The following is an 18,601-nucleotide window of genomic DNA, read 5'->3' on the forward strand; positions in this document are numbered from 1 at the left end:
GGGTACTAATCTCCGCTTTTTTCAAGGTATCCTGGTCCAACCTAATTGCTTGTTTTCCATCAATAAATGTAACCTTGTTGAATCATTCCTAGATTATCTACGGTAGTAACTTCAGTGATAATCATAAATACTGCATTTTCTAAATGTAAGGAAGATAAATGGAAGAGAATTAATGAAATTAGATTATGCAAAAAGACTAGTAGTAATTTCATTCTCTTTCGAACTTGAACAATGCTGTATTCTTAAATCTAAAGGGAAATATTTCCTGAGTAAGATATTGTAAAATGGATGAGTTCTGGAATTTAGCAGTCACGTCTCACCCACTAGACCCTTTCATCAATACTTTAGCTGATTCTTCAGCCATCAAGCTATCTTTTGCATTTCCCTCCTTTTGAAGCATGTTTCCTCTGGATTTTATGATAAACCTATCCCATATGATCAGCATGATTCCAGTGAACAAGAAACTGAGTATATATTGAATAATTTAATGGATGAGAGGAAGTATTTTCATGTTTGTACTAATTCTAGAAATCGAACAGTTCTGATGTAAAACGTGATGAGGCTGACATTACTATGCCCATAAATCTGCTGCTCCTTTCCCATTTAAATGAAACGGTGAAGATTTGTATCTTTTCGTAATGCCTGTAGTTGAACCACAGAGACATTAACCCCCTCAACCCTATGTCATGTTAATTTCCTTACTGCTAAAAATCTCTGGTACACAAAGAAAAGATGCTTCTGCCTTCCACGATTATGTCAGGTCATCTGTGAAAAGAGTTGGTCTTTAGGTTGCATCCCTTGATCAAGGATGTTGAATTCGGGGTCTGTTCTTGATAGCCAAGATCATATTGTTTCCAAACCTCTGCATGCCTCGCACCCTTAGTAATCTGAAAAGAGGTAAGAGAAAGATGTGCTGCTCCTGTGAGTGGTCTAAATAGTCTGTCCACTCAAAACAGGGCAAAGTACAATTGGTGCTTGTGTTCTGTTTATCGTGTGCCTTCTCCACAACCAGTGAACACAATGTCACTGGATCCCTTTCTTTAGCAGCTCTGTCAGCCTGAAATCAAGTTTAATTTATTGGAAGCTAGTCTCATTTCTTTCCTTGTTACGTTTATGGATCAATGACTAGTTGAGACGAGAAACTATTGCATCTTTAAAGGGAAATAAGGACAAAACTTTGAAACGTGGGATGATTGAGGGAGGGGAGCATGGTGAAGTCATTGGTTTGGATCAATGTACCAAAAATCTGATTCATATCAAATGGGGCAATTTTTACCTTCTGCGTTATGGTTCTAAGGCATTATTCATTTATGACTAAAGCAGACTCCAAATTGAAAAATAAGTGGCCTATTTTGATGAGTGTTTCCTTCAGTAAATTCCTCTTAAGTTAAAGAGGATAGTTGTCATATTTGTTATTGATTTGTTTGTTACAGGTTGTAGAAAAAATGTAAACTGATTGGTAACATTTGAAGCAACTGTTTTATTTATTCATTTATAGGATATGAACATTGCTGATGTTTATTGCTCATCCCTAATTGTACTTGGAAAAAGTGTAGAAACCTTGTAGAAACCACTGCAGTCCATGTGGTATAGATACAACATGTGGTGTTAGTAAATTCTAGCATTTTGATCCAGCACAGATAAAAGAACTGTGATGTAATTCCAAGTCAGGATGGCATGTGATTTAGAGGAAAGCCTGTCATTGTTGCTTTCCTATGCATCTCTTGGCCACCTTCTAGAAAGCAGAACACCAGTTTAGAAAGTGCTGCTAGAGAAGTCTTGACGAGTTATTACATTGCATTGTATAGATGGTACACAGTGCTACAAATGTGAGCTGGTGGTGACTAGGATGAATGAAGTGCTGATCAAGCAGGCTGTTTTATCCTAGACGGTGATGAGCTTTTTGAATATTGGAGCTGCATTCGTCTAGGCAAGTGGAAAGTATTCTATTACACTCCTGACTTGTTCCTTGTACGTGATGGATGGGCTTTGGGAGGTTAAGACGAGAGTTACTCATCACATAACTTCCAGTCTCTAACCTGTTTCTGTAGCCACAGTATTTACATGGGTGGTCTGGTTCAGCTCCTGGTCAATAGTAACCTGCAGGATGTTGTGGGTTGGGATGGTACAGGTATCCCCCACTATCCGGAAGCAGAACATTCTTATGAAATCTTTTGTAAGCTGAAATGGCTTAAAGTGAAGAAGCATTAATTTATATGGGGAAAAACTTTGAGAAAAGGCAAAAGGAAAAATCCTCTTCGGATTCCTTTTCGGTTAGCGAAAACAGGTACTAACGTAGGTCTTTCAAAAAGTGAATTTTCGAAAGGCGGAGGTTACCTGTAATGCTATTGAGTGGTGAGGAGCAAGTATTAGATTGTTTCTTGTTGGAAGTGGCCTGAATGTTATCCAGGTATCACTGCATGCAGGCACAGACTGTATCAGCATATGAGGTGGTGCAGCTGGTACAGAACATTGTGCTTTCATTACCTTATGATGAAGGAAAGATCATTGATGAAGCACTTGAAGATGGTTCAGGACCCTGAGGACCTCCTGTAGCAATGAGCTAAGGCTGAGATTTGGACCTTCAGCAGCCACAACAATCTTTTTTTTGTGCCAGGTATGACTACACTGTGGAATTTTTCCCTGATTCCCATTGACTTCAATTTTGCTTGGGCTTCTAGGTGTCACATGCAGTCAGAATCTGCCTTGATGGCAAGGGCAATTGCTTTCACTGCCCTTCTGCATTCAGTTTTTTTTATTCATATTTGGACCGAGGCTGAAATTAATCCTCCAGTCAAGTGACCCTTTATGAGGAAAGAAACTAGTTGGCAATCTGTTGGAAGGAGCATTTGGAACTTTGGAAAATATGTTTGGGCATCTTTTTTAAATGTTTAAAACCTTGGTTAGGATGTTTCTGTTATAATGTTTATGATTCCTTTATTTTTCACACCCATCCAAGTCTTTTAGTAAAGCACCTTGTTAAATTTCAGACAAAATGGTTTGTGTGTTTTTCTCTAGGCACCAAATGTAATTGGTTTGCTGCTGTGATGCTGTTACAATTAAAGCAGAGGTTTAATGTTTCAACTTATAGTGGATTTGTCATGTTTATAGGAATGTTGCAATGAAATGTGTTGTTGAAATATCACACACCCAAATCTTGTTGCTGGTGAAAAGCATTTAACTGCAGAGGAGAGGGTGTTAACTTCCTGCAAAGTGTTTTTGATTTATAGGCTTTCCCTTTAATTGGCATCTTTTTGACATGAATGGGGGCATGAAGGCGGTTACAGCTGCTCAACAGATGTCACATAACTTGTATTATTTTCTGCAAGAAGCTCAGTCAGATCAAATAGAGATATACAGCACAGAAGCAGATCCTTCGGTCCAATTGCGTGCTGACCAGATATACCAATCCAGTCTAGTCCCACCTGCCATCACCCAGCTCATACCTCTCCAAACCCTTCCTATTCATATACCCTTTCAAATGCCTTTTAAATGTTGCAATTATACTAGATTCCACCACTTCCTCTGGCAGTTCATTCCATACACGTACCATCCTCTGTGAAAAGGTTGCCCCTGAGGACCCTTTTATATCTTTGTCCTCTCACCTGAAACCTATGTCCTCTAGTTCTGGAGTCTCGTTTCTCTCCCCCCAAATGCCCCTCATGATTTTTTTAAGCCTCCATAAGGTTACCCCTCAGCCTCTGACGCTCCAGGGAAAACAGCCCCAGCCAATTCAACCTCTTCCTATAGCTCAAATCCTCCAACCCTGGCAATCTTTTCTGAACCCTTTCAAGTTTCACAACATCCTTCCAATAGGAAGGTGAGCAGAATTGCATGCAAAATTCCAACAGTGGCCTAACTAATGTCCTGTACAGCCGCAACATGACCTCCTAATTCCTCTACTCAATACTCTGACCAATAAAGGAAAGCATACCAAACGCCGTCTTTACTATCCAATCTACCTGTGACTCTACTTTCAAGGAGCTATGTACCTGTACTTGAATGTCTTTGTTCAGCAACACTCCCTAGGACCTTACCATAAAGTGTATAAGTCCACTTTTATGCGTTTCAAGGCATCCAGCACCACCACCTCTGTAATGCGGACATTTTTCAAGATGTCGTCATCTATTTCCCTACAGGATAAGCACATGGATGAGGATGGGATAGTGTAGGGGGACGAGCTGCGAATAGTTCACAGGTCGGCGCTACATCGAGGGCCGAAGGACCTGTTCTGCGCTGTATTGTTCTATGTTCTATATTCCATACCTTCTATATCCTTTTCCACAGTAAATACTGATGCAAAATACTCATTTAATATCTCTCCCATCTCCTGCAGCTCCACACAAAGGCTGCCTTGCTGATGGTTGAGGGGACCTATTCTCTCCCTAGTTACCCTTTTGTCCTTAGTGTATTTATAAAGTCACTTTGGATTCTCCTTAACCCTATTTGCCAAAGCTATCTCATGTCGCCTTTTTGTCCTCCTGATTTCCCTCTTAAGTATACTCCTACTGCCTTTATACTCTTCTAAGGATTCACTCAATCTTTGCTGTCGATACCTGACATATGCTTCCTGCTTTTTCTTAACCAAGCCCTCAATTCCTTTTGTCATCCAGCATTCCCTACACCTACCAGCCTTTGCTTACACCCTAACAGGAATATACTGTCTGTGGACTCTCGTTATCTCATTTCTGAAGGCTTCCCATCTTCCAGCTCTCCCTTTACCGGTGAACATCTGCCCCCAATCAACTTACAAAAGCTCTTGCCTAATACAGTCATAATTTGCCTTTCTCCAATTTAGAACTTCAACTATTCGATCTGGTCAGTCCTTTTCCATCACTATTTTAAAGGGAATACAATTATGGTCGCTGGCCCCAAAGTGCTCCCCCACTGACACCTCAGTCACCTGCCCTGCCTTATTTCCCAAGAGTAGGTCAAGTTTTGCAACTTCTCTAGTAGGTACATCCACATACTGAATCAGAAAATTTTCTTGTACACACTTAACAAATTCCTCTCCATCTAAACCGTTAACACTATGACAGTCCCAGTCTATGCTTGGGAAGTTAAAACCCCTACCCTAATCACCCCATTAATTCTTACAGATAACTGAGATCTCCTTACAGATTTGTTTCATAATTTCCCGCTGACTATTAGAGGGTCTATAATATGATCTCAATAAGGTGATCATCCCTTTCTTATTTCTCAGTTCCACCCAAATAACTTGGATGTATTTCCAGGGATATCCTTTCTCAGTGCAACTGTAATGCTATCCTTTATCAAAAACGCTGCTCCCCCTCCTCTCTTGACTCCCTGTCTCATTCCTGTAGTGTTTGCGCCCTGGAACATAAAGCTGCCAATCTTGTCCATCCCTGAGCCACGTTTCTGTAATTGCTATGATATCCTAGTCCCATGTTCCTAACCATGCCCTGAGTTAATTTGCCTTCCCTGTTAGGCCTCTTGCATTGAAATAAATGCAGTTTAATTTCAGTCCTACGTTGTTCTCTGCTTTGTTTCTGCCTGCCCTGACTGTTTGACTCACTTCTTTTCTCAACAGTCTCAGATTGATCTCTTTCCTCACTATCTGTCTAGGTCCCACCCTTGACCTTAATAGTTTAAATCATTCTGAGCAGCTGTAGCAAATCTCTCTGCCAGACATTAGTCCACTTCAAATTCAGGTGCAGTCTGTCCTTCTTGTACAGGTCTTGTCTACCCCAGAAGAGATTCCAATGATCCAAAAATGTGAATCCTTCTCCCATACACCAGCTCCTCAGCCATGCATTCATCTGCTCTATCCTCCTATTCCTACCCTCACTAGCCCGTAGCACTGGGAGTAATCCAGATATTACTACTCTCAAGGACCTCCTTTTTAAATTCCTGCCAAACTCTCTATATATTCTCCCTTCAGAATCTCATCCTTTTCCCTTCCTATGTCACTGGTTCCAATGTGTACAATGACCTCCTGCTCCCTGTCCCCCTTGAGAACATACTGCACCCTCTGTGAGACATCCTTGCACCAGGGAAGCAACACACCATTCTGATATTTCGCTGCTGGCCACAGAAACATCTGTCCGTGCCTCGGACTAGAGATTCCCCTTACACAATTAATCTCCTGGAACCCAATATATCTAACTGCATTCGAGCCAGTTTCGATACCAGAAACTTGGCTGTTTGTGCTACATTCCCCTGAGAATCCATCATTCCCTAAATTTTCTAAAACAACATACTTGTTTGAAATGGAGAGAGCCACAGAAGACCCCTGCATTTCCTGCCTACATCACTTACTTTTCCTGGAATTAAACCATCGATGTGACTGTATTTGTGGCTTTTCTCCCTTCCTATAACTGCCATCTATCACATGCCCTTACTCTTTTAAATTCCTCATTGCCTCTAACTGTCGCCCAACCAATCCATTCGATCTGATAGCATTTGGAACCAATGACATTTATTGCAGATATAATCCTCAGTAACCCGTATACTCTCCCTAAACTCCCACATCCGAGAAGAAGAGGGTATCACTCTACTAAGGGCCATTTTTGCGTCTTCCAATCTGCAGACCCAGAAAACAGCAAAACAATTCCTCAACAAAACACTGCTCCAGGCTAAGTTAATATTTATAGCTTATTTTTAAGTTTAATTAAGAGACCTTTCTCAATAAAACATGCAATCAAGAAAGAACCCACCCTACTCCCGACTGCAGACCTATAGCAAGGCCACCTAAAAAGTATTCACTATCTGCTTCTGTGCTGTGACTTCTCCCAAACAGGTTCCTCCAAGATCAGTTGTGAATTTCATTGTTTGTTAATTTTCCTAGATGTGCACTGATGTCCAACGATGATACATGAATTCAACAGCAGAGGCATAACTGCGCTGGTTCACTGTGTCAGTTAGCAGTGTGAATTTCTCCCCCCCCCTCCCCGTGTCCCCCTCTTTCCCTCCTGCACTGACCTCCCCATGTGCTTCCTTTTGTCTGTTCCTCTCCCTTTTAAAACTGCTGTTGGTTTGACTTTTTTTTTCTCCAAAGTTCCAAAACAATGCAACAGCATATAAAGCAGTAATTGCTGCTCCTGGTATTCAAGGAAATCATCTCCAACACCTAAAATACTTCAAACAAGGAACAGCTTGTTACCGCTAGAAATTTTTCCTGTCCTCCATCTCAAGCTGAAATCATGCACTAAGAGTTTATAGATCCCTTTTTTTCCTCCTTGACTATATATGGAATCAAGCCTTGCCTTGCATTCCATGAATTCCAAAGAATCAGTAATATGGGTGTTTTGACTGAAGAAGTCGAGTTGTGCTGTCCTGTAAGATTTTACCTGGCTTAAATTTGTTTTGATTTTTGTGAAATGTTTTATGTTTTGCAACAGCCTTTCTGACATTGACCTTGTTTCTGCAGCTCTGTTCCATGTGTGAGAAAACCGGTGCCACTTTAGGCTGCTACATTAAAGGCTGCCCCCTTAAGTACCACTATGCCTGTGCTGTAGATAGTAGTGAGTATCTCTTCAGTTATTTTTGATTAGTGATTGTTCTATAACTAGATACGAAGTACTTGAATTCAACAATTTTGTCCTCTGCAAGTAAAAGTCTCACCATGGTAATACTTTCTGCATTAGAAAGGAAGCTGCTGATTTCAGTTGATGAGTAAGTGCCATGTGTGCCAATAAAATGAATTAGGTAATTCTGGTACTACAGTCACTGTTTTGGCATCTCTATAAATTTTAAATTATCCAGAAATTCAAGCTGAGAAGTTGTATTAAAGTGGCCTTTAGTGTCAGTGGGATCATTTAAAATAACAGGAATGGGCTGTCCATAATTTATTCTATTATTCTAAATAATACTCAAGTTAGATTTGGTGGAGCTGACTTGGAGTTGAGGCAGTATTTGGTAAAGTTCATTATGCTGTTAATGACTAGTTTGAAGTCCTGGGTCATTGATGCCTAGTTTTATGTATCGGTACTAATATACTTCAGGCAGAATTGTACTGAACTCACAATATGGAAGACATTTGCTTATGTTCTTATGCAGTGCTGTTAATTCATCCCACTGCATTATTCTCACCATTGTCCCATCAGCAGTGACAAACTAGTACTTTCCGAATGGTCAAAATATTGACTCAGCCCCAATAAGCCTTGCAGTCATGTGGCTGACTATAATATTCATAGCATAATCATTTCATAGCCCCATTGCAGTGCACTAAAATTTCATTGTCAAGCTGATAAAACATTTTTTAATTCATTGTCTGTATTCCTTGTTATTTTTGATAGGGGGATGGATTAGGAGAAGAATAGAAAGGGGAAAGGAGGTGGGGTGTGAAATTCTCTAAGGTGATTCAGTGGGGGGGAAAAAAGCAATTAAAGCGCAGCCAGAGTGCTTGATTCTGTATTGAAACACTTTGCATTGTCCCACTGGGCTGGTGAATGGTTAATGGGATCTGTCAGCCAATACAGTGTGTGATGCATTGGCTGATGGATCCATTATCCTGTATTGACCTTTAGCTTCTGAAGACATCTCCTGTTACAAAAATCTGTGGTATTATTACTTTTCCCCCTTGCCTTAAAAGCAGCAGAGACAGATGATCGCCAGTATGGGAAGCTTACTCAGTTTCCCTGAATGAACATCAACATGATAGTGGTGTCACCCACCCTGCTGTTGTTATTCTCCTACCGCCTGCCACTGCAAAAAACCATATAGCAAGCTGGGAGAGGAGGAAGATCCAGGCTGAAAGGCAACCCACTTCCAAACCTGACTTTAGTTCGGAGTGTGTGCCACCAGAGAGTGAACTGAAGTCAGTGTTAGTTAAGCCCAACTCCTTAGATTAGCCTCAGACTGCACCCCTTCCTACAGATCAGACTTGGGACCTAATTTTTCTTTCTTTCTCTGATCCTGCAAGTGTGGAAAAATAAAGTTTTAGTGGTTAGTTCTGCTATTTGGAAATTTAAAAGTGTAATTGATAAAAATGAACATTTAAACAATCGATACGTTGATTTGGAAAGGATTTTTTCAGAAATGCACACTTGCTGGTGTGGCAAACTAGCCTTCTGAATGAGAGAAAGTTGGACGGTCTGCTTAACAGTGACATGTCTCTTTGATCTGTTGCTATTCTAACGATCAGGTTCCACTCAATACTTGCAGAGGCCCCCCGTCTTCTCTTTGCTGACCATGCCAGTTTCAGTTTTTTTCCCTTCTCTGTGAGACCACATACACTCTCCCTCCATGACCTTACCAATTAACTTGAATTAAAGAGAGTGTAAAATGTAATTACTCCATAAAACCTTGCATTCATATAACTTGGCTTGGTCTTTCGCTTTTAGATTGAGTTTGACGTGTTAATTGTTATAGAAAGCAATACCATTGTCATTTGCTGTCGGTTCCAGATTTTAGGATCTTGCATCATAAAAGGCGGCCATTTGACCCATTTCATATGTGAGCTCTTTGAAAGAGCTATACAGTTACTCCCAATTTTTGGGGCAGCAGTTTAAAAAAAAACTAAGAGAATGCAGTTGATCTTTTTAAAAAAAAGTTTGTGTTTTTTTTTGTTGCAGAGTTCAGAATCAACATGTCAAGTGGTGTTGCAGGGAGTGTTTATGTTTATTAATTGTGCTTAAATTAATTTTAGCTTGTAAAAATATAACTGAAAGCACAGAATGGTTGATGACCCACATTTGTTCTTTCTTCCAGAATGTTTCCTAAATGAAGATAATTTCTCGATGAAATGTGCAAAACACAAGGTATGACATTAATATTGCATTCATCTTTTACCAGGTACAAGTTGTGAATTCACTTTACATATTTTCAGAGACAGAATCATCTTTGGATATTTGTTTTTTCTCTTTGGGTGAAATTGTCCCCTCAATGGTGTGGCTTGAGCAATGGTAAGAAGGTGGGAAACTAAGGTGAGAATAGAAAAACATCTGGTTCTTTGCATCAAGAAGAATTTTGCCCTTAAGCTGTTATGGATCATAGTCATGCAGCATAGAAACAAGTCTTTTGGCCCATCATAGAGTCATAGAGTTGTACAGCACGGAAGCAGGCCCTTCGATCCAACTCGGCCATGCCGACTAGATATCCTAACCTAATCTAGTCTCATTTGCTAGTGCTTGGCCCTTATTCCTCTAAACATTTACTATTCATATGCCCATCCAGATGCTTTTTTAAATGTTGTAATTGTACCAGCCTCCACCACTTCCTCTGGCAGCTCATTCCATAAACTCACCATCCTCTGGGTAAAAGAGTTGCCCCTTAGGTATCTTTTAAATCCCCCCCCCCCCCCCCACCCTAAACCTGTGCCCTCTAGTTCTGGTCTCCCCCACCCCAGAAAAAATACCTTGTCTATTTTTCCTATCCATGCCCTGCGTGATTTTGTAAACCTCTATAAAGGTCACCCCTCAGCTTCTGATGCTCCAGGGAAAACAACCCCAGCCCATTCAGCCTCTGAATATAGCTCAAATCCTCCAACTCTGGCAACATTCTTGTAAATCTTTTCTGAATCCTTTCAGGTTTCACAACACCCTTCCGATAGGAATAAGGCCAAAATTGCTGGCAGTATTCCAAAAGTGGCCTAACCAATGTAACACCATGTCTATGCCAACCAACAAACACCAAACTACACTAATACTATATGTCTATTTTTTTCTTCTTTATTTTCTCATCAATATTTATAGTCATCCAGCTATGATCTAGGGAAATCTAGCCCCATATTTATTTCTCATGTGTTGGATCTAGCTTGCACTGAATATTGTAAATTCAGTGAGCAGCCCTTATTATTATTATTATTAAGGTAGGCACAACTATCTTATTTCCTTGCATTAGCATCTAACTTAAAACCCCACTCACCTTTATTTATATTTCACTTGCAATTCTCCTTTACTTCATGGCCCAAATGCCTGAGTTGTAAATCAGTGCAGGTACATGGCCACTGCAGCTCACCAAATGTTTGTCTTGGCCATCTTGTAGCTGCTGCTTCACAACAAAGTCCATGTATGCTCCATTGCCACCATTCTACTTGGTCCTTTGTCCAAGCAAGTCAGCCACCAGCCTCTCACCATATCATCATGCCTGCGCTCAGACGAACTCAGACAATACTTCAGGCCCTCAACACTTTAATTTGGAGCTCAGGGACGTCTGTGATTTGCATGTTTCTGTCAGGTTGCTTTGCATGCAGTGACGTGCACATCTTGCTCTCTTAGCAGTCACTCGCTTTGCTGCTTAATTGAGGCTGGTAGTCACTGTATGCCTCACATTGCTTTTCTAGCACGCATTGATTTCAGCAATGAATTGCACATTGCCAAACTCAGTGGGTCTCATTTTATTTCTTAGTGCAGGGATGTTTCAGCAGCTTGTCATGGTGGGTGTACTGGGCAGACAATCTGTCAGTCAGATAAGGGTGAACATGCCTCTGTGGCACAATGCCACCTCAGTGCCATACCTGCAACATGTGACAGCAGTTAACATAACAGACCCACTAGATGTGCTTCGAGTAATGGCCATGTATGAAAGTTGAAGGGTAGAAGTCCTTGGGTGGAAAGGAACTACAGTACCTCAACAATCAGTTGGGGGCTAGCCCGATTACATTCATGGGTTTGCCACAGGCAGGTATGTGGACCTATTAGAGTCCAGGGAACTCTGTCCTTGCAATCCAAGGACTGGGTCATGGTCAGACTTGCAGGCCAAGTGCATCAGTCCAAGAATTGCAGGTGCCCAGTTGGATTCCTGTTGAGACATTGCTGTGGGAGTTGGGACAGCTTCTCTAGCAACAAAACAAAAGGTGGAATAGAGTATGATGGAAGAATAGTTAGTGGTAATGCATGAGCAGAGTGATGGTGAGATGTCCCCGATGCATGAGTAGGAAGCTTTTGAGAGGATGAAGTCAGCAAGAGCTGTTGAACAGATGTAATTCATGAAGTACTGAGAGCCGTAGTCTGTGAGCCTTTTGTAGGATGCATGTGCAGTGGCAGAGTCTGAGAAGCAAGTGGAGACGGTGACAGTTATCCATACAGAACGCAGAAACCCATTCATCATCATTCTAAACTATTGGGTGTTCTTTTTCAATCAGGACACAGCACTGCCTTTAATTGCAAATTGTTTCCAGATAGACTCTGTTACCTGGCATGACTTCCTGTAACAGTCGACTGAAAAATAAAGCCCTTCTCCCCACTACCAATTCACCAACACATTGAGTCCCTGTCCATGATGGAGAGTGAGCTTTCTGTTCCCATGGACCATATGTTTAGTAGTAATTGTCAAGCATCTCGGTTGTTTGGTCCAGTTCCTGGCTTGCAGCATCTGAAGTACTGTGCATCTGGGCTTTAGATATGGTGCCAAAGGCATGAAAGCTGAAGTCCCAGCAATGGCAAGTGCATTTTCCTGAAAAGGCATCAAGAACCCTTTTGCATAATTCATGATATGATGATGGTAGATTGCAGGGGAAAAGTCTGTCTGTGCCATAATGGGCAGAGTGCTCCGAATCTTGCTCAACAAATCCTTAACTGAAAATGGGAAACATTTGGCCCTGTGTCTCTTAACCAGATTGTGTCTGGTAATTATTGCAATTAGCACGTCTTGTTGTTCTAATTCTGTAGCATTAGATAGTAGTAGAATAATTTTCAGTGTACGTGTGAACATTTAAGTTCAAGTAAATGATATCGTTCAAATTGTGAATTCAATTGTCTGTCCTCTGGATGAAGGGAAATTGTACCAAATAAAACAGTTGTTTCTCAATACAGGTAAATGCTTGTAAACTTACAGATATATTGCACATTTGAGACTGAAATCATTAAAGATTACTTTCATGTAAAATTTTAAATACTCTTTGTTGCACAAGTCAAACAATATTGTTGGTCTGCACAGAATACAGTCGTTCAGTACCTGATGCCAAGAAACTTGTGATTATTTAGAACACTTAAAATCAACATCAGTGAGACTTCAGTTTTAACTAGAATTCCATGTTTGCAGATATTTGTATCTTGTCACCAAAGTGTTGAATCATTGCTTTGAAATGTTCTTTCAAAGCTATACATAGTTCTTAGCATATAGTCTAGCTGCAGTCCTGTCTATGGACTTCATTGATGTTGCTTTTTCTTTGTAGGGAAGGAAGACTAATCTGTGCTTGAGTTTGTTTAAAATAGTTTTCTGTCACACTTTTTAATTTTTAAAAAACTTTAACCTAGTTTTAATTTAATTTGTCCCTAACAAATGGCATTTAATCTGTGTTAAAGGAGGAATTTGGCACAAATTTTGTTGGTTAGGATGCTAAAACAAAAACTGGAAAAACCACTTCTGACTCTCTACTGAGTCATTATGGGTGGAAGTCAGAAACAGGAAAGGAGCAGTCACATTATTGGGCAATTTCTATAGACCTCCCAATAGCAACAGGGACATGAGGTGCAGATTGGGAGGCAGATTTTGGAAAGGTGCAGAAGTAACAGGGTTGTTGTCATGGGTGATTTCAACCTCCTTAATACTGATTGGAACCTCCTTTAGTGCAAACAGTTTGAGTGGAACAGATTTTTGTCAGGTTTGTCCAGCAAGGATTCCTGACTCAGTATGTAGATAGGAGAAAGTGAGGACTGCAGATGCTGGAGACCAGAGTTGAAAAGTGTGGTGCTGGAGAAGCGCAGCAGGCCAGGCAGCATCCGAGGAGCAGGAGAATCGACGTTCTGGTCATAAGCCCTTCTTCAGGAATGAGGCTGGTGTGCCAAGCGGGCTGAGATAAAAGGTGGGGGGAGTTTGGGGGAGGAGCACTGGGAATACAATAGGTGGAAGGAGGGGGTGGGGCGGAGAAGTCAGGAAGATGATTGCAGGTCAAGAGGGCGGTGCTGAATCCGGGGGTTGGAACTGAGATAAGGTGGGGGGGAGGGGAAATGAGGAAGCTGGAGAAATCTACATTCATCCTATGTGGTTGGAGGGTTCCTAGGTGGAAGATGAGGCGCACTTCCTCCCGGTGTCGTGTGGCCAGGGTCTGGCAATAGAGATGGCCAAGGACCTGCATATCCTTGGCGGAGTGGGAGGGGGAGTTAAAGTGTTCAGTCACGGGGCGGTTGGGTTGGTTGGTGCGGGTGTCCCAGAGGTGTTCACTGAAATATTCCGCAAGTAGGCGGCCTGTCTCCCCAATGTAGAGGAGACCACATTGGGTGCAGTGGATACAGCAAATGATGTGTGTGGAGGTGCAGGTGAATTTGCGACGGATATGCAAGGATCCATTGGGGCACCCATTCCAGCACCCCCACACTTTTCAACTCCGTATGTAAATAGGTCAATTAGAGGGGAGGCCATATTGGATTTGGTTGTTGACAATGAACCAGCTCAGGTGTCAGATCTCTCTGTGGGAGGGCATTTCGGTGATAGTGATCACGACTCCCTGACCTTTACTATAGTCATGGAGAAGGATAAGAGCAGACAGTATGGGCAAGTATTTAATTGGAGGAGAGGGAATGACAGTGCTCTCAGGCAGGAAATGTGGAGGTTGTTTAGGGAGCACTTGCTGTGAGTGCTGGATAGGTTTGTCCCACTGAGGCAAGGAAGGGATGGAAGGGTGAAGGAACCTTGGATGACAAGAACGTCTGTGGAACATCTAGTCAGGAGGAAGAAGGAACCTTGCTTCAGGTTGAGGAAGCAAGGATCAAATAGGGCTCTAGAGAGTTACAAGGTAGCCAGGAAAGAACTGAAGAATGGAATTAGGAGAGCTAGAAGAGGGTATGAAAAAGCCTTGGCGGTTAGAATTAAGGAAAACCCCAAGGCATTCTACACTTGTGTGCATAGCAAGAGGATGGCCAGAGTGAGAGTAGGACCGATTAGGGATAGTGCCAGAAGTCTGAGGTGGTAGGGGAGGTCCTTAATACTTTGTTTCAGTATTCAGTAGTGAGAGGGACCTTGCTTTTTGTGAAGACAGCTTGAAACAGGCTTATATTAAAAATGAAGATGTGCTGGAAATTTTGAAAACTGTGAGGATAGATAAGTCACCTGGGCCAGCTAGGATATACCCAAGGTTACTACAGGAAGCAAAGGAAGGGATTGTTGCGCCTTTTGTGTTGATCTTTGTATTCGCACTGTCCACTGAAGTAGTACGTGATGATTGGAGGGTGGCATGTGTTATTCCTTTGTTCATGAAAGGGAGTAGGGATAATTGTGGGAATTACAGACCCATCGGTATTTGTTGGTGGTGGGAAAATTCTGAGAGACAGGATTTATGATTATTTGGAAAAGCATAGCTTGATTAGAGATGATCAGCATGGCTTTGTGATGGGCAGGTCATGTCTCACAAGCCTTATTGAATTCTTTGAGGATGTGACGAAACACATTGATGAAGGTAGAGCAGTCGATGTGGTGTATATGGATTTTAGCAAGACATTTGATAAGGTTCCCCATTGTAGGCTCATTCAGAAAGTAATGAGACATGGGAGATAGGGAAATATGGCTTTCTGGATACAGAATTGGCTGGCCCATAGAAGACAGAGGGTGGTAGTAGATGGGAAGTATTCAGCCCAGTGGTGTTCCGCAGGAATCTGTTCTGGGACCTCTGCTCTTATATAAATAACTTGGATAAGGAAGTGGAAGGGTGGGATAGTAAGTTGGCCAATGACGTGAAGGTTGGTGGAATTGTGGATAGCGTGGAGGCTGTCCTAGGTTGCAACTGGACATTGACAGGATGCAGACCTGGGCTGAGAAGTGGTAGATGGAGTTCAACCTGGAAAAGTGTGAAGTGATACATTTTGAATTACTGGGTGAAAGGCAGGATTCTTGGGAGTGTGGAGGAACAGAGTGATCTTGGTTTCCCTGTCCATAGACCCTTCAAAGTTGCCACCCAAGTTGATATGGTTGTTAAGAAGGTGGATGGTGTGTTGGCTTTCATTTGCAGGAGGATTGAGCTTAAAGAGCTGAGGTTATGCTGCAGTTCTATAAAGCTTTGGTTCGACTACACTTGGAATATTATGTTCAGTTCTGGTCGCCTCATTATAGGAAGGATGTGGAAGCTTTAGAGAGGGTGCAGAGGAGATTTGCCAGGATGCTGCCTGGACTGGAGGGCATATCTTATGAAGAAAGAGTGAGGGAACTAGGGCTTTTCTCACTGGAGTGAAGAAGGATGAAAGGTGACTTGATAGAGGTGTACAAGATAATGAGAGGCATAGATAGAATAGACAGCCAGAGACATTTTCCCAGGGTGGAAATGGCTAACATAAGGGGACATAATATGAAGGTGATTGGAGGAAGGTTTAGGGGAGATGTCAGAGGTAGGTTCTTTACACAGTGTGGTGGAATGCACTGCCAGAATTGGTGGTAAGAGTCAGATATATGAGGGACATTTAAACAACTCTTGGATAGGCACATGGATGACCGTAAAATGTAAGGTATGTAGGTTAATTTGATCTTCGAGTAGGATAAAGGTCAGCATAACATCAAGGGCCAAAGGGCCTGTACTGTACTATGTTCACAAACAGGACCAAACCATTATGAATGCTTCTGCGGTGAAATCAAGTTGCAACAGTTTTAAAACTAACGTAACAATTCTCCCAATTCCTGGCATAGCAACTGACTTGTCTCCATGAATCCTGTAATGTTTTTAACACTTTCTTCCTGCGAACATACCATAAACATATGATTTATGATGACCTGACACTTTAGTGCAGGAGTGCGACATTGTTTAAGATGCTGTTCCAAATGTAAAGTTAACTCAATGCCGTGTCTGCCATAGACATAAATTAGATTAAAGGAGAGCATGGAGGATTCCTGTTATTGTAACCAACATTTCTCCAAGTAACAACATCAAAAACAGATTATCTAATGATTTTGTTTATTTGCTGTTTATGATTTTGTTGCTATGCAGAAGTTGCATAGTTAATGACAGTGGCTGCACTACACTTCATTGGGATGTCCTGAGAATGTGAAAGGTATTATTTATCAGTAAACTCTCTTTGTCACCGTAAGACATCTGTGATGTACAATTATTCCAGTGATTAATCACTGCCTTTATGCTAATTTTTATTCAAGAGTATGGCTCCCTATGGATTAATGTTCCACAAAAACATGGTGGGTTTTCAAGCTCCAACAGGAGTTAGATTTTGCATAATAAAATTGAAAATCTGTTTTTAAAAAAAAATAATAATTTGCAATTTTTAAAAACTGATCTAAGATATCTCTGCATATCTCAATATCATCTCCAATAATTTGCCCACCACCAACATTATACTGACTGGTCTGTAATTCCCAGGGTTATCCCTATTCCCTTTCTAATCCTGTCTAAGATATCCTCATAAGGCAACCCAGTCATTCTGATATCAATCTGGTAAACATGATATAAATATTTGTGCATAAATTCATTCAAAAAATGGTCTTTAAGACATGTGATGCCTCTGTGCAGTATTCTTAGCATGAGGGGCTTTAATGTATTCAGCCTTTTCTCAGGGGGAGCAAATTTGCACTGTTTCAATTCATGCCATAAGTCATAATTATTTAAAGTTAATTTAAAAGTTTTTGTTTCAGCACTTCTAAGAATCTTCCTCCAGATACACATAATTAAAAAAACTTTTTGAAAGAAAATGGCTAATTATTCATGAATGTTTTGACATCACATATTGAGATGTTTTTTAACAAGTCAAATTATGACGTTCACACAAACATGGAATTAGGAGCAGAGGAAGCCACTCAGCCCCTTGAGCCTGCTCTGCCATTCATTAAGATCATGGCTCATCCACTTGTGTTTTAAATTCCTCATTCCGTTCGACCTCATTAACCTTTGATTCCCTTACCTAAATAAGAATCTATATTGCTCTGCCTTAAAAATGTTCAGTAGCCCCATCTCTCTCTCCTTATGAAGCAGGCAATCACACAGCCTTCTGAAAGGAAAAAAAATAATTTCCATCTCTAACTTTTAAATAGTGCCTCCTGGTTCTGGAGTCTCTCCCAAGAGGAAGCATCCTTTCAATTTCTACCCCCTCGCAACCATTCATTATTTTATTTATTCAATCAACTCGACTCTTTTCTAAACTCCATTGGAAACAAGCCCAGTCTGTCTAAGGTATCCTTGTAAGATAACCAACTCATTCTAGATATCAATGTAGTAAGCATCCAATGGATCAACTCCAGCACATTTATGTTCTTCCTTAAATCAGGAGACCAAAATACACACAATATATGCGATGAGGCATCACAGTGCCCTGTGTAATTGATGGATCCTTGCATTTATATGCAATTCCTCTTGTAATAAAGGACAAAATTCCATTAGCTGTCTTAATTACTTGCAATCCCCCTGGAGAAGGTGGTGGCGAGCTGCCTTTGTGAGTCGCTGTAGTTCTAAGGGTGCAGGTATACCCCCAGTGCTGTTAACGGGGGTATTGCAGGATTTTGACCCAGTGAGGTGAAGGAATGGTAGTTTATTTTCAAGCCTGGATGTTGGGTGGCTTGGAGAGGAACATGCAATTGGTTGTGCTCCCATGTGTTCTAGGTGGCAGAGGTCGAGGGTTTTAATGGTGCTGTTGATGGAACCTTGGTGAGTTTCTGCAGTGTATCTTTGTAGGTCTATGCTGCTATCACTTGGGTTAAGAGAATAAATTTTGAAGGTGATGGATGGGATGCCAGTAAAATGTTCTGCCTTGCCCTACATGATGTTGATCGT

General features: G+C 41.3%; 1 protein-coding gene across 4 annotated transcripts in view; it reads left to right on the plus strand.

The window, feature by feature from the left end:
- The window catches only part of LOC140463841 (uncharacterized), a 56,490-nt gene that overhangs the window by 24,001 nt on the left and 13,888 nt on the right, over positions 1-18,601 (plus strand). For all 4 annotated transcript variants that reach the window (XM_072558234.1, XM_072558236.1, XM_072558235.1 and 1 more), the window contains exons 3-4: positions 7,391-7,484; positions 9,673-9,722. In XM_072558234.1, coding sequence (XP_072414335.1) covers positions 7,391-7,484; positions 9,673-9,722 — 144 coding nt within the window. The remainder of the gene's footprint in view (positions 1-7,390; positions 7,485-9,672; positions 9,723-18,601) is intronic.

Source organism: Chiloscyllium punctatum, chromosome 39 (assembly GCF_047496795.1).
Source record: "Chiloscyllium punctatum isolate Juve2018m chromosome 39, sChiPun1.3, whole genome shotgun sequence".
Classification (NCBI taxonomy): domain Eukaryota; kingdom Metazoa; phylum Chordata; class Chondrichthyes; order Orectolobiformes; family Hemiscylliidae; genus Chiloscyllium; species Chiloscyllium punctatum.